The sequence below is a fragment of the Larus michahellis genome, chromosome 6 (assembly GCF_964199755.1).
Source record: "Larus michahellis chromosome 6, bLarMic1.1, whole genome shotgun sequence".
Classification (NCBI taxonomy): Eukaryota; Metazoa; Chordata; class Aves; order Charadriiformes; family Laridae; genus Larus; species Larus michahellis.
This window is the reverse complement of record NC_133901.1, coordinates 66,781,530-66,808,330: the sequence shown is the minus strand read 5'-3', so window position 1 is coordinate 66,808,330 and position 26,801 is coordinate 66,781,530. Positions and strand designations below refer to the sequence as shown.

General features: G+C 42.0%; 1 protein-coding gene across 3 annotated transcripts in view; it reads left to right on the top strand.

The window, feature by feature from the left end:
• Positions 1-10,004: 10,004 nt before the first annotated feature.
• Positions 10,005-26,801, top strand: part of CACUL1 (CDK2 associated cullin domain 1) — a 54,955-nt gene continuing 38,158 nt past the window's right edge. For all 3 annotated transcript variants that reach the window (XM_074592318.1, XM_074592319.1, XM_074592317.1), the window contains exons 1-3: positions 10,005-10,456; positions 16,975-17,101; positions 21,653-21,755. In XM_074592318.1, coding sequence (XP_074448419.1) covers positions 10,162-10,456; positions 16,975-17,101; positions 21,653-21,755 — 525 coding nt within the window. In that variant the 5' untranslated portion in view covers positions 10,005-10,161. The remainder of the gene's footprint in view (positions 10,457-16,974; positions 17,102-21,652; positions 21,756-26,801) is intronic.

Here is a 26,801-nt window from a genome sequence, read left to right as displayed (position 1 = left end):
TATAAAGCAGCACATAAAAGCTCATCTACAACTTGATAATTCTCATTGCACCCCAAGAGAGAATGCTTGAAAAAAACTATATGAAGGGTGGTCAGATTCGGCTGAGATTTCCTGCTGTAACAGCAAGTAGTCCCTCTGCTTTTCTTAATTCTGCATTGCAGCAGTGCGCTTTGTAGTAAAATTGCCACATGCCTTCAGCCACACTAATGAACGCACATAAAGAGAAGTGATTTTTTTGCTATTGTCCCATGTCCTTTTATTCACTGTAAATAAAGTTTATTTTGTTTATATTTGCCCCTACATTGTTTTCCATGCACTTTGTTAGTTTGCAGCATCTCAGTTATGATTTTGATCCTGGCTGACATTTTCGGCTCATATATATATCAAAGAAATTGCACCAATGAATTAAGCTATTTAAAAGCTTAGTCCCTCTGTTCTAGACTTAGGCATATGTCAAACTGGTAGTGTTTGCAGTGTAAAGCATCAGGAATGCTATGCTAGCTCGCTGCCACTATTATTCTGCCAGCAAAAGTTGTCCTAGAAAAGATTTATGGCTTAGAAATTGTTGTCTAACAGGAAAACACAGTATTTTTGACCCTAGGAGTATGAAAGTGTATATTCTTTGAATTCTGCTTTGACTCCAAGAGAGACCTCTATGAAGCCAGGTGGATAGGATCCTAAATTCTCTGATTTAGGAATAAAATCTGTCCTGGTGAATCAGTCTTGAAGCAGGGAAGGAGCAGCTTGCAAGAAGGAGTGGCAAGAGCAGAGAAACTATTTGTCCTGAAGCATAATCTGTTCGTGTTACTTATTACCTTGGAACAACCACAAAACAGGATGGGATTTGATATCTTTTGCAATGTGGGAAGATGACATTTAAAGGGTGCTAGGGTTTTAGAATCCTTTAAAACCTGCCTTCTCCTTCTCTTCTTGTTTCCTGATAAGGTCTACCAGTGGTTAGACACAAATACTTGACAGAAGTAAAGGAGTGCAATTAAAATATTGTACATATAAAAACCTCCCAGGAATGCTTTTGCATGTTTTAATTCCTTTTCTGCTTATGTGCTATTAGGAATTTCCATATTTACTTTTCTTTCATTGTGATGTGAAGTCAGAATTAGTCTCCAATAATGTTCATTGACGTTCTTGCTGGTTCATTGCCTCCTTTTACTATGTAATGTTTTATCTGCCGTTTCCACCTAAATTCCTGCAGTCTGTGGTGAACTGGGGACAAGTAAGCTACCAACTCAAAAAAGGTTTGAAGCACAATTTTGATGGGAAAAGACTATGGATTGATTTACTCCCCTACTGTTGTAATACAGCAGCTGGTCGGGGATCAAGACCCTGCTGTGGTGGGGGCTGGGAAAGAGAAAGGCAATGTCTGTCCTTCAAAGCCCACTATCAGGCAAGAACTAGTGAATGGATATAGGCAGGGAGGGAGGCAGAAGGAAATATGAGCCACTCTTAGTCAGAGGGTTTCAGAACACCGGCAGCCTGACACTTAAGGATTTTATTGACATAATGTCAAAGGAGAATTTTAAGGATAATGAGAATAGTTTCACAGATACTTTTAGCTGCCTGGGAAAAAGCACAAAGGTGCCGGAATGAGTGTTTTAACAAGTGGGAGATAAGGGCTTTTATCCTGAATGGACTGGAGAACACAGTTGGTTTCCTGATACTTGAAGAAAGACAAGAACTGGATCATAAAGAACCCTGAAAGGGAAGCTTCTGTTTGATGCGGTGGAGAAGGGGGTCCAGAAACTCGAGGGGTCTGAGATGGTTTACAAACATGGTCGGTTGGTGAGGGGGGGTTAAAAAAAGGTCACTGTAACTGAGGAAAGAGGAGAGAATGTGCTCAGGAGACTCACACCTTTGGGTGGGTAAGAGTGGATGTATGCCAAAATGTTACTTGCACCAATTTCCAAGAATGGCAGGATGTGGGACACGGTGGCCCAAGCCAGGACAGCACCCAGGTGGGATATGGGACTATGCCCAAGGGAAAAGGTAAGAGAAGGAGATAGGGTAGTGAGTCTGGAGGGGAATTAAAAGCTCTCTTTGAAGTTGAGCTGATAGTTTTTGATATGTTGAGGTTGTATTACTGCCAGAAAGGAAGGGAGGAGGAGAGAAAGTTAAGCCAGGGACACAAACACAACCTGGGTGGGGGAAGAGAGGCTGAAGGGAAGAAATAACTGAAGAAATAGGAGGAAAATTATGGAGTACTGTGCAAAGAAGCCAGGCAAGAAAAGATTGTGGGTGGTGAATGATGCCAAAGCTCTGGGCAGACTGAGGAGTATGAGGCTGGAGCACTAATTGTGAAGTTTGATTAAGATAAGGCCACTTGCCACACTGGTAAGAACAGTAATCATGAGGGCTAGAGTCTGGCGTCTGTGTGTCTTTGGTCCTTGACAAAGAACACTTAAAAATCTCTTACATTTGTTATTTCTGTGTTTAAGCTTGTCTGTAAAACCTCTTGCATTTGTGTAATTCCTTTCACCCTGAAGTATTTTACAAAGGGGACATTAGTTTGGCCAGCTGAGATTTTGGAGCAGATCAGAGGAGGTGTCAACTTCTGAACCTGGAGAATGCAGAATGGAAAGCGGGAAGTGGCACCAGGTCCCACAGAATACATGGGTGGACCTTCCTCTAATTACCAAATTGAAAGCAGACCAAGAAACCACGCGATAGCTACGATAACCACAAAGTGACTGTCATTAAAGCCTTCCCCACCGTTGGCAGCTTATTGGCATAAAAAGTTTTAATGGACCAGTATTTCCTCACTTATAATTACGGAAAGATAGCGCCCCAGTTTAAAACTTAGATATGGTGAATTCATGCACTATCTTCCAGCAGGAGGAACTATGGGATGCTATTTTTCCCTTTTCTGAGAAACTGCCAAGAATGAGGAAGTTGATATCCAGTATCTAATGCAAAACAAAGACTGGGCGCCAGTTCTTCTGTCGCTGCATGCTGGTGGTTCACGCCAGCCAGATAGGTGGTGCGCAAATTATTTTCCAGAATGTCTTAGATGTGAAAGCAAGTGAAAGATGTGATGGAGGAAGCTTTCCTACTTTCTGATTAAACTGTCCTAGAAAGGCCTGTTTTTGAAACAGCAGGAGAAGTGCCTAAAAGCACTGGGCGAGACAGTAATCATTAGTAGGGCTCTTTATGGTAGGGCAGTAAAGCATTGCTCTGTAAGGGAGGCGCTACTTGTTCTCTTCCCCTTTATATATTGTTTTTGCTTGTGCAATTGTTCTTCTTCCTCCCCCTGTCTCCCCAGATTTTCCCCTGAAAAATTCTCTTGTGGCTATCAATCACAAACATATTCTAAACCTTCCAGTAGTCTGCCACTCAGCAGTGGTGAGGATGTATCACACACATATAGCCATATTCAAGCAAACACACGACTGACTCCCCCCCCCCCCCCCAGTTTTCCTGCATTATTGCTCAGAAAATGTCATTCCTCTGTGTTCAGCCCTGCAGATGACTGGCTCCACCTCTAGGCGAACGAGGGCCGGCTTTATGGGGTGATCTGCCCATCACTGTTTATATTGTTTCGTTTTATTTTTTGTTTTATTAAAAACCGAACCAGAATGGTTTGTTACACTGGTGGCTCTCAGTAACCAGCACAATGCTGCTGTTACGCTCACCTGTGGAAAGTCCAGGAGGAATGAAAGTTTTCACTCTATTCACTCTATTATGAAAAACTCACAAATGTTTCCTAAATTTTGTATCTAAATGCGTTCGTAATGTCCCTTTTAAAAAAGTTCCTTACTACTGAGAAAGTCCTATTGGCATCAGTTAATAGCAAAATCCTTTTCACTTTTCTATTTTTTTTCCAAATGACTAAAATTGTTGTGCTTTTATACCCAATACATCGTTGTATTTGCATTCTCAGCTGAAGAAGTGGAAAGGGGAACCTGGATCGAAGATTAAAGCACAAAAGCTTTGGCAATTTCTCCGAAAATGTTACTTAATGTATTTTATTATTTACCCTTCTTTTACTGGAACCAAAGTTTTCATGGACTCACGCATATTCTCTGACTACATTATGAAAAAGAAATGAAATACTTAATGATACAACAAACAAAATCTGCTCAGAGAATTCTAGAGTTTCCTTTTTGCTTTTAGTCAAGAAGCACTTGTTTGATAAATGGGGTGCTTTTAGTGAGCTTACAATAGCCTGCACACCCGAGCGGAGGTGGAGGCTTGGCAGAAGATTACCAGGAGATAATGGAGCAAGTCAAATGAGAAAACATGATGAAACGGCAGAAAATTTACATGCTGTTTTGCTTCTTCCTTTTGCATTAATAAAACCATGGCTTTTGGGTTTATTGACAAATGCTACCCTATAAGCGCGTGTCGCTGGACGTGCCTGTGAGGCTGATGACCTGCCCAGCCCCACGGTCCCAGGGGAGCGGGCTGACATCTAATGACGGGCTGTAAAAACAGCATCAGTGAAACAGCCTCCACAGTTTTTTACTGCATTAAATGCATTGGGACTCTCCTGAAGAACCTAAATCCATCCGTGAGCCAGAATGAGACCCAGTGAGACCACACCGGTGCTGGCTGAGCTGCTGAGCACGGGTGGTGTGCGGCTGGAGCCAGTCTTGGTGGGGACCCTCAGTGGAGAACCTGTGTGAGCAACACCCAGCACAAGGTCTGACAGCCACGGGTTTGAAGAAATCTGCGTGAAAATGGCATCACGTCCCCAGCGAGGATCGTGTGGTGCCAGGAGCCCCTGCCAGGAGTGGCATGGTCAGACCCAGACCAGAGGCAGTGGCTCGAGCCTGGCTGGTGGAAATTTTGTCTTGGTGTCATCATGTAACGGCAAACGTGTCTGATCTTCTGGCATGGTGCTAGCTGTCATGGGTAGCTCAGATGCTGCCAAAACTTTGTCTTTTGTCTAACTGCACACAAGAGGTGGTGTACACTCTGGGCAAGAGCCGCGGCCGGGTGCATCCTGGACTTTCAGATGCTTGAAGCTTTCCCTGGTGGTAGGGAATTGTCTCCAACTGTCTTCATATTTTGTGGTGCATAAGCACCGATAGGTTGCACTCCAGATTTTTCACATGTGCTGGAGGCAGGCAGGTGGTTTTGCAAAGTGCTGAGCACAGTTTCAGAAACTCCTTTCTATTGCTTGCACTGAGACAGTGTCATCCAGACATATTAGACTGGTTGATACACGAAACAACCAAAATGAGGTTACTAATGAATACCAACCAACAGATTTTATTATTTAAATGTGAGTTCCTTTTGATGTTGGCTTATGGGGCAGAATAGTCTGGTCATGCCTGTAGTTAGAAAGGATTAACCCGTATCACATGCCACAAAAATGCTCGTAGTGTAGTTATGCTAAAAGAATTGTGCTTTGTATCGGTGCTGTAAAACCAAAACCAAACCCATATGAGCAAAATATACGTGCTGTAAAATTACAGGATACACATGCCACCCATCCCGCTATCCTCAGGGCTCGCGTTAGGGCATTGCTTTAAGTGCCTGACTGACATAACAGAGCATCCAGCGTACGTTCAGCCGAGCCTCTGGCCCAGGGAACACGGCTGTGCAGGACTGTCTCCTCTGCCTGGTCCCATGGGCCAAATACTGAGTTGTCCTCGTGTCCAGGAACTGAGTGACACAGACCTTGAAATAATCCTGTTTAAGAATTTATGAGGGAGGGAGTAATATGCAAGGACCTGGTAGAGAAAGGTAACAGGACATACACAACATAGCACGGGCAAGGAGTGAACCTCAAGCTCTGAGCTTAAATGGAGCTCCTGGACAAAAGGGCAGAAATTTTATGGCTGAGGGTCCTAGGTGAGGCTGGTCATGTCAATTATGGCCAGTTAGTGCACTGAGGGCTCTCACATGAGGCACAGATGATGCAGGGAATGTGACCACTAGTGGGGAAGCTGGAAAATTTCAGTGGATATACTACTGTAGTCATTGTGCTCTTAATACCTTGCTGATGACTGCATTCAGGCAGAGAAAAGGGAGCTGGTTTGAAAATATATTTTCATTATAAACAGCTTCACACAGTTCTGGGTCCTGTTCTCTTTGTAAGGCTGGAGAGGAGGAACACAGCCTTACTTGCTAAAGCACAGAAGCAGGTATGCACTTGAGCCTAATGTAAAACTGTCCCATTTACCCTAAATGCAAATTACCCAGCTGAGTTTTTGCATATGCACCCAGGGGTAACAGCGAGCAGATCGTGGCGTGTCTCCTACGACTCTTTTGTTAGTTTCAGCAGAATATGATCTGACTTGACTATGTATTTTTGTTGTGCCCTGCACAGCAGGGGCATACCTCTATGTCTAGCACAGTACAGGAGAAAGGACAAGCATCTCTGGAGCACTTGTGTTTGGTTTTGACCAGTTGTGTTTGGTTTTGACCAGCAGCTTACATTTACTATTCCCTGCCTATGTGGCGAGCGTGTGCTTCTCTTCTCCACCAACGGCACTGTGCAGGCACCAGGCTTTACATGGTCTGTGTTCGCAGACTGTATATAGTCAAGAAACACGAAGGATGGTCTCTCCATACCGTAACTGGCACATTTTCATGAAAACTTTACACTGATCAGCTTGCCCTCAGTGGTAGTTGCTGTTGGAAGGGTTATGCCACAGATTGCCAGACTGCAGAGGGACTATGGGTTCTCCAAGCTCGAGCAAGTCATCTCTTGGAGATAGTCAAAATAAGTCTCAAAAATAACAAGCACTCTAACCTCCCTTTCGGTTTGTCTGCTCTCCGCCAGTATTCTGCAAGAGGCTGCCTTATTTGCCATTGAAAGAGCTACGTTTCATGCTCCTCCTGACAGAGCGCTATTTAAGGCTTGGTTTAGCATTCATATTTCTTTCTTGTCAGAATTATTTTCTTTTTTCATTTGGTTTTTAGAACCAGAGCTATAAATCTGGGAAGCATTTTACATGCTGTGTTAGGGCTTGATTGAAATCCCATTGAAATCAATGAAAGCTTTCCTATTGACTTTAGTGGACCGGGTGCTTGGGAAATAAGGAAAAAGGGTCTGTTTTAAAATAAGAATTGTATGCATGTCATATTGTTTATTACGAATAGCAGGAAATAAAACAAACATCTTATGCATGTCTTTTCCCAACAGGCCTCATGTATCATTTAACTGCTACCTACATACACCCAGCTGTGACACAGAGCGCAGCAACAGCTCTTCTGGGGTACCTAATAACTCTGCTTTATAAACACAAATACCTGAAGAAAAAGAAAATGCCCTTACCTGTTTGTTACATATATCCATATAAAATTGAAATTACACAAAAGAGAACCATCCAGCAGCAGCAAGTGTCACAACCTGCTTCTGAGAGCCCAGTGGGAAAAGCTCCTTTGTAGCCTCATTTCCACAAATATTTCTTTAATGACTCACACTTTCCGTGGGTACTGTTAGGAAACCTTGATCTTCCCTTTTAATTTGTAGTAAAGCTTGCAGCTGTGACCTGGTTATCAAAAGTGCTGAGCCAAAAAAAAAAAAAAAAGGTAAATATTATGAAGATGTAACAAACGCTTCTGATGCTTGGCTAGGTAAGAAAATACGGAGTCAGGAGTCTAAAACCAAAGTGTGACATCTGCATGCTATTTTGTTGGCTAAAGTACCATACTCTACTTATGAGCTAGTTACTATAGAGACAAGTTTCAAGTCTCCAAGGATTTTATGGAGACGTGAGACTACTCAGGTCTTGTCAGAATTGCGTTTGTACATTGTATTCCCAACTAACATTGCAATAATTATAGTTGTGGTATTGCAAAATGCAATTTTGCCAAGACACTATTTAAAGCCTGAATCAAACTTTCACATGCTGACGAGGAAAAAAGGAAACAATACAGAGAAGTCTCTGAAGTGCATGCAAAAACAAGTGCTGCTTTAATGATGAAGTATTTGATAGAGCCTTTATCAGCATGCAGTCATGTGTTTAAATAGCATGAGCCATAGATGACTGTTGCAGCTTGTCATTTGCCTTATGGGAGGCAAGAAAGAGCTTCTTGTTTGATCTGTAAGATGAGCTGGCTTGTTGCACAAGGCAACAGAGGAGACTCTGTAGAGAACTCCATAGTGAAGTATTTCCTAAGCCGTTTTGGACTCCCGCCACAAGGAAGTGCAGTAAGTGTAGGCACAGTGCAAGGAACATTGTGAAAGGGATTAGAAAAGAAACATACCTTTAAAGATCATAGAAAAAAAAAAAACCCAACCAACCAACCCCAAAAGACCCCAGCTGGTCAATAAATTACAAAGATAGCGGCAAAAACAGGTGTGTGCAACAACAGAGTACGAAACAGAAAATAAGAAATGCTAGAACTGAAAAATGCAGTTTGTCTTACTTTTCCACTGCTCTTAGATGTTAACATGAGCACTTTTGAAATTATTAAGACAAAGATAAAGCTGTGCTGACAAGGATAAGTTCCCAATTTCTCCTCAGGTCACAGTGTTTTTAAATGCTGGCAAACAATCTGAGACCCGTTCCTGAGATCAGCGGAAGCGGATGAGTAGGAGGGTACAACGGAGTTGCTCTGCAGGTTGAGAACACAAACGTGTCTTTCTTGAAGCAGTGAAGATATGCAAACTTCATTTACGTTTCTTTCTGATTACCAGAAAATTGCAACACTTGCCTAAGCTAAAAACGTTTTGCTGCTTTAGATTTCCAAGTTTAATATCCATTATAAATGATGCAACTGATATTTGCATTATCCTACACATCCCACTCAGTAAATACAAAGATGCAGCAGAATTGAACAAAAACATCCTTTCTGTCCTTTTCCCAGTGATGGTTAAGGTGCAGATAGATAGAAATAAATCAACAGCCAGAACAGGCGTGTGAATATGCCGAATACATGATCGAAGTGTAATGCGCCAAATCAGCTCTTGGTCTCTGAGACGAACTGTGACTCGCTGGCGTCTGCCAAGATAAAACTGGAGAGGTCTGTACATTGGTTTGAACAAGCCATTGATGTTCACAGCGTGATCTTTACATCTAAGAAAAACACCAGTAGTTCCAACGTGCAAGAAAAAAATGCAACAGGGACAAGGTCTTTTCATCGCTTGCCTTTGTCGAGGCAACTCGAGATAGACCCGCTGCACAGCGCCGTGAGATCAGCAGCATTTTATGCTTTTATAAAACAGAATGATTTTGTCTCATCCTAAAAAAGAAATCAGCGTTTCTATTTGGAAAACAACTGACGTGCTTCTCCCTTCTCATAAGGCATTTTGGAAAGAAGGCCAGACACCCCTACTTTTATTGAGGTTCTTTTTTTTTTTGTTTTCCAAGCAAAAGCAAAACCCACACAGTGCGAACTTGTTCTCAGCAAAAACCCCACTATACATTTCTATTCTTCCATTGCAATATTGCAAATGAAAACAAAACCTAAAATAAGTACACTTGAAGGCAACTAGAAAATTGTTTTTGTTGCTTTGCTCAGTGACAAGACAAATGGCTTTATGTATTATTTGTGCACGCTTTTCTTCCATTAACAGGAAAAACACTGTACAATAGCATTCTGCACGTACTTTTACAAAGTAAGAGCGCACATGGCAGTACAGCACCCACAGCCATGTTTAAGTATTTTTCTAAGGGGGATTCTGCCGTGTCAGCGCCCCTTTCCCTGCCTGCGGGGCCTCATCCCACTAGAGGGGGATGCAGCCACAGGCCCCGGCACCGAGCGCACGGCCCGGCCTCGGGGCGGGGCATGGTCCTGCGGCTCTTCCCTCAGCAGAAGAGAGAGGCCACACACGGGACCTGCTAAAGCCTCTCCTCGCAAGTTAACATTATTTAATGAATTAGTTAGCTAATTAAGGCCGTCCCCGCTCCGAGCAGGGACCCACTCGCCCTCCCGCCGCCCAGCCGCCCCACAATGCACAGCGTCTCTCCGGCCCCGCCTCCTTCCGCTCTCCAGCCAATGGCCGCTCCGCCCCGCCAGACTACACTCCCCAGCATGCCCCGCGGCAAGGGGGTGCTTGGCCCGCCCGCCGCCGTCTTCCGCCTGTCGCAAAGTGTCGCGCTGCGCGGCCGGAGGCTGGGCTGGCGGTGGCGGGCCCTGCCCGGAGCTGTGCCGCGGCGAGCCCCGCCGGGCGGAGAGCGGCCATGGGCGGCGGGCGGTGATCCGTCGCCTCGCCACGCCTCGCTCCCCGCCAGGCAGGCAGCAGCCATGGAGGAGGAGGGCATGGAGGAGGAGGGCGGCAGCGGCGGCTGCGAGGCCATGATGGACGACCAGAACCACAACAACTGGGGCGCCGGCGACTACGGGCGGCACCTGCTGGGCCCCGCCGCCGCCCCGCTCGGTGACCGCCTCCTGCACGGCCCCGCCGCCGGGCCCACGGCCGGGACGGAGCTCCCCGCCGTGCCCGAGGCCAACGGCGTGCTGCGGGGCTGCGAGCCGGGCAAGGGGGGAGCCGGAGCCATCGCCGCCGCCATCAACATCAACGCCTCGACCTCTAAGTTCCGTGAGTGACCGCCCTGCCCTCCGCCCCGCGGGCCCCGGGCGCTGTCGCCCGCTCCCTCCGCAGCCTGCGCTCCCCCTTGACCCCCGCTCGCTGCTCCGTGCCGGTGGCCGGGCTCGGGTCTGTCCTACGGCGGGTCCCTGAGGTGGGTCTTGGCCCGAGAGGCTTCTCGAAGCGCAACCAAATGGGTTAAGGCGCTTCGGAAGGAGGAAGTACCATCCTTCTTGCATGCATGCACCCCAACTTCTGCTGCCGCTCTCCTGTCACGGCACGGTGACGTGGTAGGTCTGGCTCTAGAACTGGGAGAGCAAGTGCAGGCAGGGTTTTCAGCTGTGCACCATTCCTTTCTCTGTAGCTTTTAGCCCAGGTTTTGTTTTTCTAAAGACGACTTCTTTCTGCTCGAAAAACCCAAAGCTGAGTCCGAAACCTGTTCGTGATTGACGACGGTGGGTGGCGATGTGTGCAGAGCCCCTGGAAGGGGTGTGCTGCCCTGCAAGGGATGTATGTCTGCAAAGGCCTGATGGGAACTACTGAAGACAAATTTACTCCCCAGAAAACAGTTCTGAAATATCTTTTGCATGTAGCTGTTAGCAGAAATGGCAAATTTTTCTGTTGGTTTTCCGAGCTGAGGTTGAGGGAAGGGAAGATCTTTCTATTCTTCACTTTAATTCTACCTTTATTCCCAAAAGTCACTCCTCTGGGCAAAATATGCCCTTTTCTTTAACGGCTGTAGGAAAACTTGGATTTGGCTAGTTAGAAATATTCCTGGAAGCGTAACCATGTAACTGACATGATGAAATTTGGACGGATAACATTCTTTTTTTTCTTTGTTTTTTCCCTGCTTTGCCAATGCTAGCTCACCTGTCCAGCTTCTCAGCAGCCCAGCTCCAGAGCTGATCAGAAGCTTGAAGTTCAGGCTGCTGAATCCCTGTTCTCTGGTAGCCTGGGTTTCGTGGCTTTAGGCACATTGCCAAGGCTGGCTGCTTTGAAGTTAAGGTTCCCAGACTCCATGAGCTCTCTGGCTTTCTGCCTGCCTTGCTTGTCAGGGCTCCAGGTACCTTGGGGTGGCTCATAAACGCTTGAGTCAGTCGAAATAAAATGTTGTTCAGCCTTGCTAAACTAAGCTCTTGAATTGCCAATCCAGAAATTTAGAACCTTAGTTTTTCCTTCTAGTTCAGAATGAAAATGGTTTTTGAGCTGTATCTTTGCTAAATGGGGACGTGACTTTCCAGCTAATCTGCAGTTTATGTCTGAGGGGGAGAAGAAGGGGCTGTGCGTGATTTTGCTTAGGGTGTGGTTTTTGAGTTCTTGTTTTCACTTCTCCAGCATTGGTATCCCAACACAATGTCTGTCCTACTGATATTAAGTATTGTTTTAAAGAAAATTAAAACTGTAACATACAAAATTCTCCGAGTTAAGTTCATTAGAACTTTTCTGCACCTTTGTGTTGTGGATAACTTTCACGATATAAGAACAGAACAAGTTCAGTGAAATATTATGGTCTGAGAAAATACAGGAGCCGCCTTGGGATCCTGCCTGTTCTAATCCCGGCTCTGGCAGAGGATCCCTTAATCTCCTCTGTTTAGTTTTCATGTGTAGAAAAAGGGAAAAAAATATCCAGTGAAAAGGGAGACAGTGTGTGCTGGATCCCCTCCTTCCTGCTTTGTCTTAGCAATGGCAGAACATGCGTGGAGAAGCTGATTGTCAGCCTTAAGCTTGATAGGAAAGTTGCCTGTTCTCTGCTGCATGAAGAACTTCTTGCAGTTGAATGAGCAAGGACTCGTGCCTTGCTTGCTTAGTCTTAGACAAGTTTTTGTACAGGTGGCCTTCAAAACTGTGTGACGTGCAGTTTCCAGCAGTCCTATGATGAACTGGAGCACCCTTGACATTTGGATAGGTCTCTTCCTTCTGATTCTTTACTCCAAAACAGAAAATCCAATGCCTGTCTTCCAATACCTAATTACTTGCAGCGAGTTGGTTTTGTTCATGTTCATAGTTGCAGGCTAAAGCTGTGTGGTGTGCCTTTTTTCGTCTAATGCAGCTGGCAGAATAACGGGGGAAGAAGGTTAGGTGGAAACCCTTTAAAATCTTTCTGAGGGGCCAAAACCAGGTCTCCTTCTTTGAGATTTTGGTAAGACTGAGAACTAAAATGAGATATAATAATGTGTAGTTCATTTAATAGCTTTTCTTCTAGTTAAAGTACCTTAAGAAAATGTTCCATGTTTTGATAAACTTATAACTAAACCCTTATTTACAGTTCATCAGCTTCAGTCCTAGTTATGGATTTATGAAGCAATAGTGTTATGAAAAGTATTTTTTAAAGGCCATAAGGGAAAAGATAAGAGAGTTTAATACTTTAAGCAAAACTCTTCTGTACTATTAATTGCAGCGTATCTGAGTTGTGAAGAAAATTAAGAGTTCTCCGTCTTGTTTTTTTTTTTTCATCTTTTTCAAGCAAGAATGATTATAAATGTGTTTAACCCCAGTCCCATTTAGGATGGGCATGTGTGGCTGTGAGGGTTGGCATATCCATTAAATCTGTTGACTGCTCTGTTGCGTAACGAAGTTCAGTGCGGTGTGTGTGCTTTCCTGCGTAGGCAAATTGTCTGATGGAAAAAAAAGGTTACTTTTACTAACCAGTCTGAGAAACATGTAGTAAAAATAGAATAGAATTGAAAGCAACTAAAGGATAGGCTCATAAACTTGTTAATGTATGCTGGGATGTGTCAGGCAGGGGATACAGCAAAATCTATTCTGTAAAGATGTGCATGATGGCTGAGAAAAAGGAAAATGTTAGAGCCACAGCGATAGCTTAAAGTCTGTAGATTAGTCTCAGATATCTGCTTGAAGAGTTTGTACACTTCGGGAAAATATTTTAGAACTGTAGGGTGCATTGCTAATTTAGCAGTGAAGCTTTACGTATGCCACTTTGTGAGATGAAATAAAGCTCCTGAAAGATGCCTAGCTGCTTTCTTTGGTTTTATTGTCTAAATAAATGACAGATAACTGTCAGACTGATGTCTGCTTACTTGCCAATAGGTTGGATTTCCTGTCCTGCTCTGTCCTCTGCCTTTTTACCTATAGGTTTAAAAAAGGATGTTTTTTGTATGTGAACATAGTAAGCGTTTTGAGTAGCTATTCAGGTTGTCTCATCTAAATAACAAAACTAACAGTATCAATGATTTTTCTTTTTAAATCATTATTGTATTCTTCACATCCTGTGCCTTTTACTGTTACAGCATCTTTTTTGAGCTATGTGTGTTTGTAAGTTTTTGTTTTTTTTTTCTTATCAGTTTCATGGGAGAGATATACCTATTCTTGGACTTCTTGTTTTTGTTTTTTTTAAAGTCTTGGTGTTTTTTACCATTCTTCTGATTGAAGTCGACATCAAAAAATTTGGTAGCTTGGAGCAGGCTATGTTTCAGTTACGGCTATGGTACTAAAATATCTAGGTTATGATGTGAAGCTTATGCATATTCTTTTTCACTGAAATGGTTTCACTGCTACTTTTGGCTTAAACAGTTTTTCTTTTGAACTTTTCTGTATATGGAAAAGCAGCAGTTGCTTCTCAAGCTTTACTTGCGAAGTCTTTTATAATTTCCTGGAAAACACTGGCTTCCTTTCCATTTGATCAGCCTGATTTCTCTCCCTGACCCACCCCAAACTTGCTGGGTAAAATCATGCATTCTAGCATGATTTCTTACAAAATGTCTGTGTTGCTTCTCAGAAACTTAATAAATCTCAGCAAAAATGAAAGTCATCTTTTAGCGTCACTCTTTCCTTACAATTTCGAAATGGAGGCTCGTTTTAAATCTCGAATACCTAATGCAGGGATAAACATTTAAGAATGACATCCTAAAAAATGGAAAAGTAAAAAATTATGGAAGTTTCAAAAAGGCAATCTGTCTTCTCTTTTTAAGGATTTGTGTGATTCCTTTCCTTCCTGGTCTTGAGATTGTTTTTTGCAGAGTTTGTAAGTGGAGGGTGCTTCTTTAAGTCATCTTTCGCTTTTTGTGTGTGTAAGCACTGCCAGAAAAAAGGGATGTTACTAACTTGTGACAGTTACTAAAATTTTGAAGTAATTTGTTTTCTGGATTAGAAGAATAAAAATAGTGATTGTTCAGTGTGTAGTCTTTGGACTTTTAACTATATAAATATTATAGTTGGCTTAGTTTCAGAACTGAAGTGTGGAGATCAAATGAAATAATACTTGTAAGAATCTTTTGAATAAAAATGAAGCTTTTCTAGAATGTTGCTTTGAACTCATCTGGGCTTCCTATGCAAGTCTCCTGGGGCTGTATGTAAAAGTACTTTTTCCTTTACCTCTGCAGCACTTCTAATGGTCAGGCCTTCCTGTCTGCTGCTACTTTCTTTTTCCATATTGGGGGGAAAAAATAAAAAATTAAAGCAAAAAAAAAAATGACATCTCAGCAACCTGTGAGTTGCTCAACAAAAATGATTTTGTGGTGTTCTCAATTCTTACTTGATTCTTTTCTTTCAAATGAATAGAGCTCAGTTAATATGTAAAACCAGATGTGGGTGTGATTATACATTGAAATTTTAAAACCAAACTTGGTCTTATGTTTATGCTGACTTCAGTTTAATGAATTCTGTAGAACAGAGTGCTTCTGTGGAGAACCACCTTTTTGGGGTAACAAAGCAAAATACAAATGCTCCAATTTTGCTGCTGAGTGTAAGCATGAATAGTAAAGCTACTATGTGGAAGCTGTTCCTGAGAACATCTGCCGGGAGCCCGGGCTCTGCAAGGGACGAGAACTCAAGCAAGTCACTGCGAGGCAGTTGAATAAGGGGTGAATTTACTGTCAGGCGGGTGCCGTGCTGTTCCCGATCACGTGGATGCTTTTACATCGTTGAGCTGGCTTGGTGGACATGATAACTTGTGTCCTGACAGTTGTGTACCCAGACCCATAACCTTTATCAACTTGTTAGCAAACGGTGTTGTACTTTCAGATCGCGGGCTGGAGCGTTGGGCTGCAGCACTTGGTACTGGTGATCTGTTCACTGCTCAGACACTTACTAGGTTAACGACGTCTGTTTCTGTAACAAGTGTGAAGCAAGAGTGAACAATGGTTATTTGGATGAAGAGGGGGTTAGGAGTGCTGCACTAACATTCTTCACTAAGCAAGGTTTCTGGCTGAAATGCCCTAAAAAAGACATACAACGTGAATCTATAATACCTGCTCTTGTAACACTTGTCTCACACCTCTCTCTATTCCACAATCTCTTTATACTCTTTTTTTTTTTTCCTCACAGTACTGTTTTGCCTGTATTTCCCTAGAATTTTTCTTCATAATGCTGCCAAAAGTGACTTACCCAGCTCCTTTCAATCCCTTGTGAAAATAACATTTCAGAAATCTTACTCCTCAAACCCAGCAGTGAATCTACATTTACATAAGTATTTAAAATGCAGCCCTATTCAAAGATTTCTTCTTGGTGCGGTGTCTAAACTGGATTGTTTGGGGTGGGAACTATCTTCATTCTCTGTTCCATATAGCCCTGACCCACCTGTGGAGTTAAATGGAGACATGACTTTAGATTTCCTGATGTGTTGTGATATGAAGTGTACCCTGCACTGTTAGTTACCGAGGGCTTTGTTTTGAGTGGCTGCTGTGAAGCTACAGTGGTGTGACAAGCCACAAGATAGTCCTGCCAGTACATCTGTGAAGGGAAGGTGTTAACCCTTCTCCCGTGGCCGCTATTGAACTGAGCCACCTGTGGTTAGTTCAGAAATCCTCCCTGAAAAGAGAGAGATTAAAACTCTTCTGTGTCTTTGAAGGCACACCAAATGGCTTGCACAAGAGGGTGCAGTTGGGAAGCTCAGGAGGAAGATCAAGGAGTGATGGGGAACGCTAATTTAAATGCCTCCTGTTCTTCCCTGTGGTGGTCCTTATCTGGAAAAGGAGTATTATTGTGCCTGCTAGAGGGGGAACTGTAATATGGATCCCAAAAAGTTGCCTGGGAGCCCAACTGCAATGGAAGGCAGAGAGAATTGCATCAGCTTTTAGGCCATGGAAGCTGCTGGTCCCACCTGAGACTTGTAAAATTGATACATCTGGTGAGAAGGAGCAGTCTAAAAACTACCAGACTTTGCTGAATCTTATTCTCCTGCATATGAGGCCCCACTGTTAATTGTTGATTCTGGATTCCCACAAAGTTGTGTAATTTACTAATCTGAGCTAACTACTGAACTACTTTCTTTTTAATTATTTTTATTAGATTGTTGTGCTAGAATTCCTAGGATTTTGGTTTCTGCTGCTACTTGGACCCCTAAGAAATACCCAAGCGGTGATTTGTCAGGCTTTCTGATTTTATTTTCTGTAAATAAAAAGCTACAAATTCAAGTCTGGGCTTTAGTTTTAGGTGAGGTTATCTTAGCGGAAGTGAACTATTCCCAGTTTTTTTTGGCCAGCTTATCGGTGTGATCTGAAATTGCAGAGCATGCACTTGGTTCTAATCTTTTAGCTAAAGTTACTAAATGTAGTTTTGTCTTTTTCTTGTAGTAATGAATGTTATAACGATTGAAGACTATAAGAGCACATATTGGCCAAAGTTGGACAGTGCCATAGATCAGCTTTTAACTCAGAGTCCTGGTGACTATATCCCTATCTCCTATGAACAAATATACAGGTAAGGAAATCTTTTAAGTGCTATGTTACTTTTTTTTTGTTTCTCTGAAGTTAAATGTTTGTTTTATCTTGCAGCCCGTGCATCTGTCATTTTGTATTTATGAGGAGGAAAGTGGGAAGGTTACGTGAAGTACGATATCGTTTAAATGGTTGGAATGGGTGAATAATAGATACTCTCTTGACATCCCATGTTAACAGGAGTAAATGCTAAAGGATTAAAATGCTTAAGTGCTGAAGACATTAAAATTAAAGTAGCTTCACCATAGTTGCTAAGTGTAATATATTAGGGTATTAAAGTCTCAGCATCCCTTTCCTCAAAGGGGAAGAAGAGGCTGGCATGGTAGGTATTTGACTTAATGTTTCAAAAGGCTTCTTTGTCATGTCAAATAGGAACCAATTTGGTGCAGTAGTGGTGCAGAAGTAAATAAAAGCAACTCGTATCAAGGTCTGTCCATATAAACTGTCATTTGTGTGTTTTGCATCAGGTAGATCTGGTCTGCATGTGCAGTTAGAGGCTGTCTGAAGGACAGACACAACGTTCAGTCCTTTATATCTCCATTCTTGTTTGGAGAACACTTTGTTCCTGACCTGGAACTGCAGTTTGCTTTAAAAGGGATCTACTCGCTGAGCAGAACTGCTCTGCGGACTAAGCTAGTGCACTGTAGTGGGGATGGTAAGGGATTTGCTTCAAAACCATGCTACTGCTCCAAACCGAAATGCTAAATGCTGTAGAGACCCGGCAGTTTCTCCTCTCTTAGGAGATTTGCAAAAATGGAGATTTCTGTTCCGTAGGTGACAGGTATCCAAGGTGTATGTAAATAGAGTGTAAACTGGGTAACTGCTACTGCATTTGCTGGCCAAGGCACTGTTAAAACTACTGGCCCTTGCCAGCAACACAACTAGCAGCACTGCTGTCTTGGTTTTCTTTACGATAGCATTGCACCCTAAGAAAGAACATAGGCAGCTCAGTCACTGATTGCTCTTTTTAGAGGCTTTCAGCTGTATTTTCTCCTGCCCACTTGCTTTTGGCCACTTTGTCTCTCTGGTTTGAAATTTCGGGTTAAAGAACCAGATAGAACAGCAGATGTTCAGTCTTTCCTCCTAATTCCAGTTAAAAACTTTAATAAACTTCCTCTTTCCTCTCTAAGCTTTTGGAATTGCTACTATCAGGACTCAGGCATCATCATGCGTATAAGTAATTGAGATGGTAATTTGAATTGAGAGACGTTTTGCAGCTTTAGTGTAAATAATCAAAATCCTTTCCAGATCTTGAAATCCCCAATGTGCAAAGAGCCATCAGTAAGAGTTAAGCCACAGTCTCTTGATAGTTATCTCAGAGCAGGTGTGCAAAAGTAAGGCTTTAATACCTAGAATAGATCTGTACCTAGTTATGGTTTTCAGACAACTGCAGTTTCTTTGTCATCTTTTTACTGCTCAGAAGTTATATTTATTAAAGGAATAATGGGTTTTAAGTTTCTCCTAGCTAACCCTCGTACATCAGGGTGACACTTTATGCAATATTGTAATGATGCACAGGTGTCTGTTGCATGTATATTACCAAAACAAAAGGTTGTCTGTAGCTTAGTGTTACTGATAAAGCTAGTGTGTCAGTTTAAGTTTTCTTCTAAAAATTATGTCTGTGGAGGTAATTACTCTGACACAGTCACTTCCAACCAGCAGTTGTTTTTTTTATTATTTTATCGTAGAGGGTGTCCCTTTGCTTTATTTATAATCTAGACAACAAAGATCGAGGATGGAAGAAAAACTGCTTTTTTGTTGAATTTAATGATGATGCTTTCTTAGAGTGTTACAGAAAGTCTGTAGCAGACTTGAGGTTTAGATCCCCTCTGCTTCCCTAAGCTAGTTCTTTAATCTGAAAATGGGGTGTTTTTAGAAGTGGTTCAAACAGCTACGTATGTTTTATATTTTTTTATAGTGAAACTGAGCTGAAAATACAGTGGTCTTTTTGATCGTCTTTGTGCTGACTAAAGGAATCAAGGTTTCCATAATGCAGACTCAAAATATGGTATTGGGTACCCAAACTACTATATTTGACATGATCAGTGATAACTGTAGGTGCCTACTCCGCAGCAGTGAGAGCTAGGAGATAACTTCAGAGGTGTGTATGCAGATATTTGCTATGTATCAGTCTACCCACGAGGTATCCAAGTGTGATTAGTGACTGTTTTCATCTTTGAGTCCAAAGCCTGCCTGTGCATAGTCACTTCCTATTAAAAGGGTTAAATGTATTGACAGAGAGATGTGAAGGAAACTTTGAGATGACGAAAACGTGAACAGCTACGTTGTACTTCTGGCACTGTTACAGCTGCCTCCCAGGTACAATGCGATCAGGTTATTGTTCTTTAAGACAACTTACAGATCTCAGGTCTTCATCCCTCTCAATAAATGCTTACTTTCTAGCGTCTTGCTTGGGTCTTCCTTTTCTGAAAGTGTTTGGTTATGCTAAAAGACTAACAAACTGCTGACTTCTTTTGGGTAATAGCAGGGCAAGGATGATTCACAGAATCAGCCCGCAATCAGGAACTGGAAACAGGATGTGAAAATGGGGAAGGAACCTCTAAATAGATGGGTTCAAATAAAATGTAAACGCATTCTGCACAAACATATGAAGATTGGTGTTTGACTACAGAATGTGTTACAGAAGTAGGTATAGCGATGTTGTATGTAACACTAAGCAGACGTGTACTTTAAAATTCAGCTTAGTTAGATCGCTGCACATGAAGTGGTCAGCTTGTGGAAGTGGCTGTTTCCTGGTTACTTATGGAGCAAACACACATATGGCCATTTGCCTTTGTTACCTAGCTGGCTGGTTTGTAAGGGATCACAAAAAAGAGTCTGGCTTTTCTTTTCGGTGTTTCTCTCTTTGATCCAAATCAAATTGTTTTTTTGCTGTTAACTGCATCATACCAAAATGTCTTTTGCGCTTGCTTGTTCCAAAGTGGGATCTGCTGTCAGTAGACTCCATGTGAAAGAAACAGGACGAATCTGACTGTTATTTAAATAATATCAAACTACAGATACTCCGTTATTTTTAAAAGACAGCAGTAGGAGAGGTGTGGGGTGTATTTTGGTTTGTAAGGGATAGTCTGGTTTGCCAAAAGAGCAGACTTTGCATAGGGATGAATGCTGTGTTTTGGGGGCTTTTGAAGTTGTCTAAGTGAATAAATACAAAAGGCTACTGAGAATTCACTTGTAAAACCTTCCTCCAGAAGACTTTGAGAGTGGCAGTTATTGAATGAGAGCACTGTCTTGGCCCCTGAGACTCGGAGTTGGTGCCTAACCTCTCACTTGCGTTACAAAATTCCAATAGCCCATGGTCTATAGTTGTTTTAATCCTATCTTTGCAGTTTGTTTGTCATTATACCACCTTCTCAGTAGAGAACTGGAATGTCATAATTCCCTTAGAGACACAGTATGGCTGTACCATAGCCGTAGGCTTTTGGTGCTCTTAAAAACCTGCAGAATTCAAGTCTGGGATCTGGCCCTTGCTGGAAATAGTTTGTTTGCGCATGTTCTAGGGAGAGTCTCTAAATTGCTTGCTGGCGCAGTATTCATACAGAGGGATGGTGGGAGAGGGGAGCCGAATGGAGGCGTGGGGAGGAGTTTTGACTTTTGCCCGAGATACCAGGTGAAGTCTTCTTTGTGTCTCTTGGTTTGTGGCAGCTGGCTTTCAAAATGCTGATTTAAAGAATGGAAGCACTTGAGAAGTAAAAGCTGCCTGGTACAGATAATGTTGCTGTTAGTCCTGACGATGATGACTACCTTAATGTAACTTTTTGCTGAAAGTAATACATGTGTGTTTTACAACTGTTGTAAATGTGTTTTCAATACATAGCCTTATTTTGCAGATATGTTATGTTGCAGTATGAGACCAATAAAACGTTCTTAAAAAAACAGAGGTAACACTGAAGACCAGAGTTAACAGAGCCAAGCCATGGAATGCAGAATTAAAGTTTTGTTGCTCTTTCTCTGCATCTTTGTTTATTATGAAAATGTAGGGTTTTCTTAGAATTTAAGCGACAAAGGATGGAGTAACATGCTTGGGTCTGTAATTTTAGAACTTTTGCTGTTTCTTTTTAGAACACTAGCACAGTTTTGATGCAGCTTCTATGACTGCTTGTCAGTGTTGCCCTTCTTTTAATAAGGGTTTTGCCCTAGCATATGCGTATAATCACTAAACTTGCTTATTTTAATGGGGACTTCATTCGCATAGGAGAGATGAAAGCCAGAATTAGGAGTGCGCTGTTGACAGAACTATCCTGGCTGTTCTGAAGTGCACCGTAAAGAGAACTCATTGTAAGATAGTGAGGTTGGGGGGTGGGACTGGGACGGACACACTGGGGCATCCAGGGCAGACTTAAGAGTCTGCTGGAGCTCATTCCAAGCTCAGGGCTGTATTTAAAAGTTCAGCAATCATTCAACTAACTCTGTTTTCCTTAAATTGAGACTTGAACAAAGTATTTTGAACTCTGTTACCCTTCATTGCAAACTGTTGTAAGTTCATTGTTTGTTCCTATATTTGTTTCTGCAGTTGTGTGTATAAGTGTGTATGCCAGCAGCATTCGGAACAGATGTATAGTGACCTAATAAAAAAGATAACTAACCACTTAGAGAGAGTCTCAAAGGAGCTGCAGGTAAGAAGCTGCACAATCTAATTCTGTCTTTCCTGGGATCTGTGATTATATCAGAGCAGCATGTAGATGGCCCATGGAGGGGATTGCCTTTAAGACTGATTTACACTAGTTTACTAAATTGCGGACTGCTTCATTCACTAACTGGCTGTCAGACAGAATACCAACTACTAGATCCAAATGCATGGCACTGACTAGCCTTTGAGATCTGAACCACATGGAGAGCAGTGGCTAAACTTGAATATATAATACAGAATCAAAGACTAGAGAACGGGAAATCTACAGTATAATCTAGGATGTAAATGCTTCAGTCAAATGGGATCTGAGAACATGACATGGGTGTCTGCCATTGCTGTGTTAATCTGTATAAACTGTTTGTGGTCCTTGTGCATCACAAGCAGCACAAAAGGGAAAATCTAAAGGAAAAAATTGAAGTGACTTAAATACGAATTGTAAGGTATAAATTAGCACTTATTGCATATGAAAGTTTTGTGCTACAGTTTATTCTGCATTTTTCTTGCCTATCTCTAGATGTCAGTGGTTTACAGCAGTCCTAATACACTTTGTATATCCCTATCCTTCTCTGCATCTTATTTGTGCATCCATGTTTGTTTTCATGTGTGTTCCGTGTTGAAAATTCCTTCTAGGCTAGAATCCCCAGACACTTTCTTGAAATGATCATTGCTGTAGTAGCAACACTTTTGTTTCCCTGCAGCTTTTGTCACTTCCGTAACTGATGTTTGAGTTCTGTTCTGACTTGCAGTGCATCAGGTAGAGGTGCTAAATACAAAGGAACCCTAAACTACAGCAGCTCCTGCAGTGCTTCTAATAACTGATAAATAATTTCAGTTAGTCAAAAGCAGTCTTTCTACTTTTAACTGCATCAGGTACTTCTGGATAAATGTGCGTTCTCATAAAACTATGTAGCACTGTGGTCACTCTGATGTCCTTCTCGTTTCACTCTTTTCCTCTTGTTGCTTTCCTTAAAAAGAAAAATAACCAACCTGTGTTTAATGGACGTGGTCTCTGGGGCAATCTTTGGCTATAAAATATCTAGGTTGTCTTGAACTAGGTTCTTTGCTTCTCTTTTTCTTTTGCAATTTCTTTATTCCTTGTGGAATGACAGCCTCACTGTTTGTAAAAAAATTGGTTACAGTAGATGGACATAGTATTTAAAATAAAGCCTTCCCTTGGTTCTGCTGAGCTGGTGCAGCCTGTACATTTTTCTTCTGCTTGTGAGAACTGCGAATTATTGCAGCTGTACAGGTTTGGCCAGTTCTTCTGATACATCCCATGGTGGTGTACTGCATTACTTTGAATTTAGGAATACCCTGAATTCTTTACTCTGTGGTTGTCCTTGATTCTTTCTCTAAAGTTCCAAAACTGACTGAGGAAGCAGCTGCTTTTAAAGTTTGCTTTAGCACATATGCGTGTTAAATACTTCTGCCTAAAAACAAGGCTGCCTTCTGAACGTCAGCTGTTGAAAGAGTAATTGAGACAACTGCTTAATGCAACCTTTGTCTTGCAAAAGTTTCCTTACGTAGATTAGACACACCTTGTGGCAGGTGGCAGGAGGACTGTAATGTAACGTGATAACATCTTTGAGTGTGTCAGGTGGGTTTTGTCTGATGCGAACATGACTTTGGTTTTGGATGGTGAATCCATCTTTTTGAGCTCCTCGAAGTAAAACTCATGTGCCTTAGAAAATTGTCCTGTAAAGAAACTGTTTTAACTGTGGGTTGTGAAATTTACTCTTAAGAAATTACTTTACTGCAATATATTTTAATATTCTGATACGTGTTTGATCTGAATACATTTTGATGACACGTAGTCACTTGGGTTTTATGTTGAAAATGTTGTGCTAGATCTTTACCTTAGCAACAACAACAAACTACTTTGTAAATGTTGGTCACTTGGAGGTTTCTGGTTCACACAGGCAAACAATAAAAAAACCCCTGTGTATGCAAATCCTTTTAATGCACAATATATGGTGTTTTGCTTTCCCTGACATAAACTCATTCTGCCTGCCAACAATATTTAATCTAATTGCAGAGTTCTGTTTAATTGGCAAGGTGTGACTTGATGCAAGATAATTTTTATTTTTTTTAGATACAGGGATGCAAATGTAGCCCCGTATAAGCAGGAATGTTGGTTTGTGTAAGAAAGCAGATAATCATGAAAATTGAAATGGCAGGCAAATGCAATGTCTTACTCTGGACGAGCCGAGCAACTTTTTTGCATAGAAGTGCAACAGTTTAGTGGCAGGTGGATTGCAGAATGTCTGTGTGTAACCAACATGTCAGAACAAGCTGTTTTCTACCAGAACCACACATCAACACAAAAGCAGTAAAACTGTCAGATACCAAAGAGTAAAAGTGGGAGCATCCCAGGGGACCGGTCAGACTTGCTCTTGCGTGGCCTCGTGCACGCCTCTAGCCTTATTGGAGTTTGTCTGCTTCCTGCGAGGCATTCACTGCAGAAACTCCCTCTGTTCCTCCCCATGTGCTTAGCCCTCAGCTTCCCGACCAGCTGAAGTCAGTGGAGTGGCGGGCACTCGGGTGTCCTGAGCTGGGTGTCTCGGGGGCTGTGCCAGGGTCACACAGGGACGTGTGACACTCCCTGGTCATCCACTGCATGACTTCTGCTCTTCCAGACTGCAGGACACCTTGTGTGGCATTGGTGTTTGTCACCACATGTGCTCCCAAAGGTCTGCTTCACAAGTTTTCACCTAAAAAAAAAAAAAAAAAAAAATTTCCAGTGGTGGCAGAGGTGTTATGAAAACATGGGTGGGCTGACATTAGACGTTGGGTGAAACGCAGTGAACATCGCCTGCTGGGTTGTAGTATGTTTAGATGAGACGAATTGCTTGTCATCGGACCATCAGCTTTTTCATATAGGGCCTCCTATATCCTAAGACATTTCTAGCTCCCATCTTACCATGTGTGTAAGTAAATGATTCTTTCTTCAGGCTGTTTCAGTTATGGAAAGACTCTGAGCAAGGATTGCCTTCCGTTCTTGCAGTCGATGTCTGACCAGTTTCTCTGCATTAGTAAGACTGAGTTTTGCCATGTGGAGCTTCCAGTAATTGAGAATTAAATTTCCCTAATTCTTGAATTGATCAGAATTTTGTATTTTGTGTACTTAAAAAAAAAAAAAAGGTGGCTGCAGAAAACACAAATGAACATGTTTCCTGTTGTCTTGAGGTCTGTGAAGCTTGTAGTATACAGATGATTTTTTCCAAGATGCTTTATTCGGGAACATTTTATCAGTAATGGACATAGCCCATTATGTTATGGTTTAAAAGAATGACAGCTGTTTTTGTCGGTAAGTGCTGAGTCATTCACATGTATGAGGTAGGGTGGATACACAGGCTTACACTTTCAAATTAAATATATCTCTTTTTAAAACGAAGAAAACTGTGTTTGCGTTAGGCACTATTGTTTCTGGCTTAACTTATTCTTACCTACTGTGATAAAGTCATTTAAAATCAAGTACTCTGCCAGTTACGTGTCTCTTCAGCAAAAGCCACTGCAAAATACTTTAAGCATTGACAATCAGAATGCACCGAGGCATTGAGCTGGCCCATGACAAAAACAGCTTTCTTGTGCAAGTGCAGTGGAATATTTTCATTTTAGTTAAAATAATCTCAATAATTCCTTTAAGAAATGATCGAGAGCTGAAAAGCAGTTCTTCATGTTGCACTCTCTTTTTCTTTAGAGGAAAGAGAAAAAGGGATCTGTTTTTTGTTTGTGTGTGTTGTGGGGTTTTTTTTTTTGTGTCTTGACCAGAAACCATTGAGTTCACTAACTATATGGAATTCTTATGTTTGTTGAAGTTAATAAGTGAGAATCAGTCTTTCTCTGAGTAAATAAACACTGGTTTGCTTACATTTTTTCGATTTTTAAATCAAGCAGAAGTGGTAGAGCTAAACCACCAGAATTTTTTGCTTAAACTCCATCTGCCTAAAAGCATTGGATTAAATTTGGAACCAATTGCTGATAACGTACTTATGCTCTTGAACACTCCAGATGGCTTGAGGTTGTTCTCCTTTGTTATGTCTTGAGATGTGTATGTAGGTGTGTATTTTTGTTTATTATGAACAATATGTATTTTTTTTATAACGAACATGGTAGATAATTTGCATGGTTGCTCTGTGGCCCCCAGGACCTGCAGATTTAGGCCCTTCACTGCAATGCCAGAAGGCTTTCCTGCCGCAGATTAATCCTTACAACTTCTCAGCCTTCTGTCTTGACAGCTCTCAAACCAGTCGGTGCAGTGTATGAAAATACCTCTCACCTATTGTTTTCACGGAAAAATATGCATTGGAGTCAGGTTACTGTATTTTGAGGACTGCCAAAACTCTGGGAACTGAGTGCCTTGTATCACGTCACTGTTGGTTGCCATCTGTTCTTAAAAATGTCAGCAATATCTGTTGTGGACAACCTGTTCCTTCCTTGCCTTTTCCTTCTGTCTCACGTTTACCTTCCACTTGTCTCCTGTGATTACATGGAGTTTTGCCATCTGTGATCTCCTGCCCCGACTCTTTCTGAAGCATTAATCTGATAGTTACCGACCTGATATTCAGTAAGGCTGTCAGATGCCTTACTCCAAAGTTCAGATTAAGTTCTGAACTTCCTTATTTGTCTTTTAGAAACAGTTGTGTAACTTTCAGTATTTCTCCTGATGACAGGAGTAAAAGCATGACGCTCGGGTGGCATGTCACGTTTATCTTGTGAGCCTTGCATTTAGTCAGGGTGGTATAAAAATGCATCCAAGTAGTGTGTTGAGGGGTTGGTAAAACTGAGCTTCTGGCTGTGGGCAGAGTTATGTATGGGTACCACCTCATAGTAGTTCTTGATATTTATACTTTAATTTTATACTTTTTATTTTATTTATACTTTTATTTTACCCCGGATTGATTTGTAGATATATTTTACTTTCCTTCCAAGGTACACTGATGATCACATTACATAGTGCTATATTGTAATTGAACACTTATGCCAGTCTGTAAACTGTAACTTTTGACAAAATCATCTGTGGCTGGTTTTG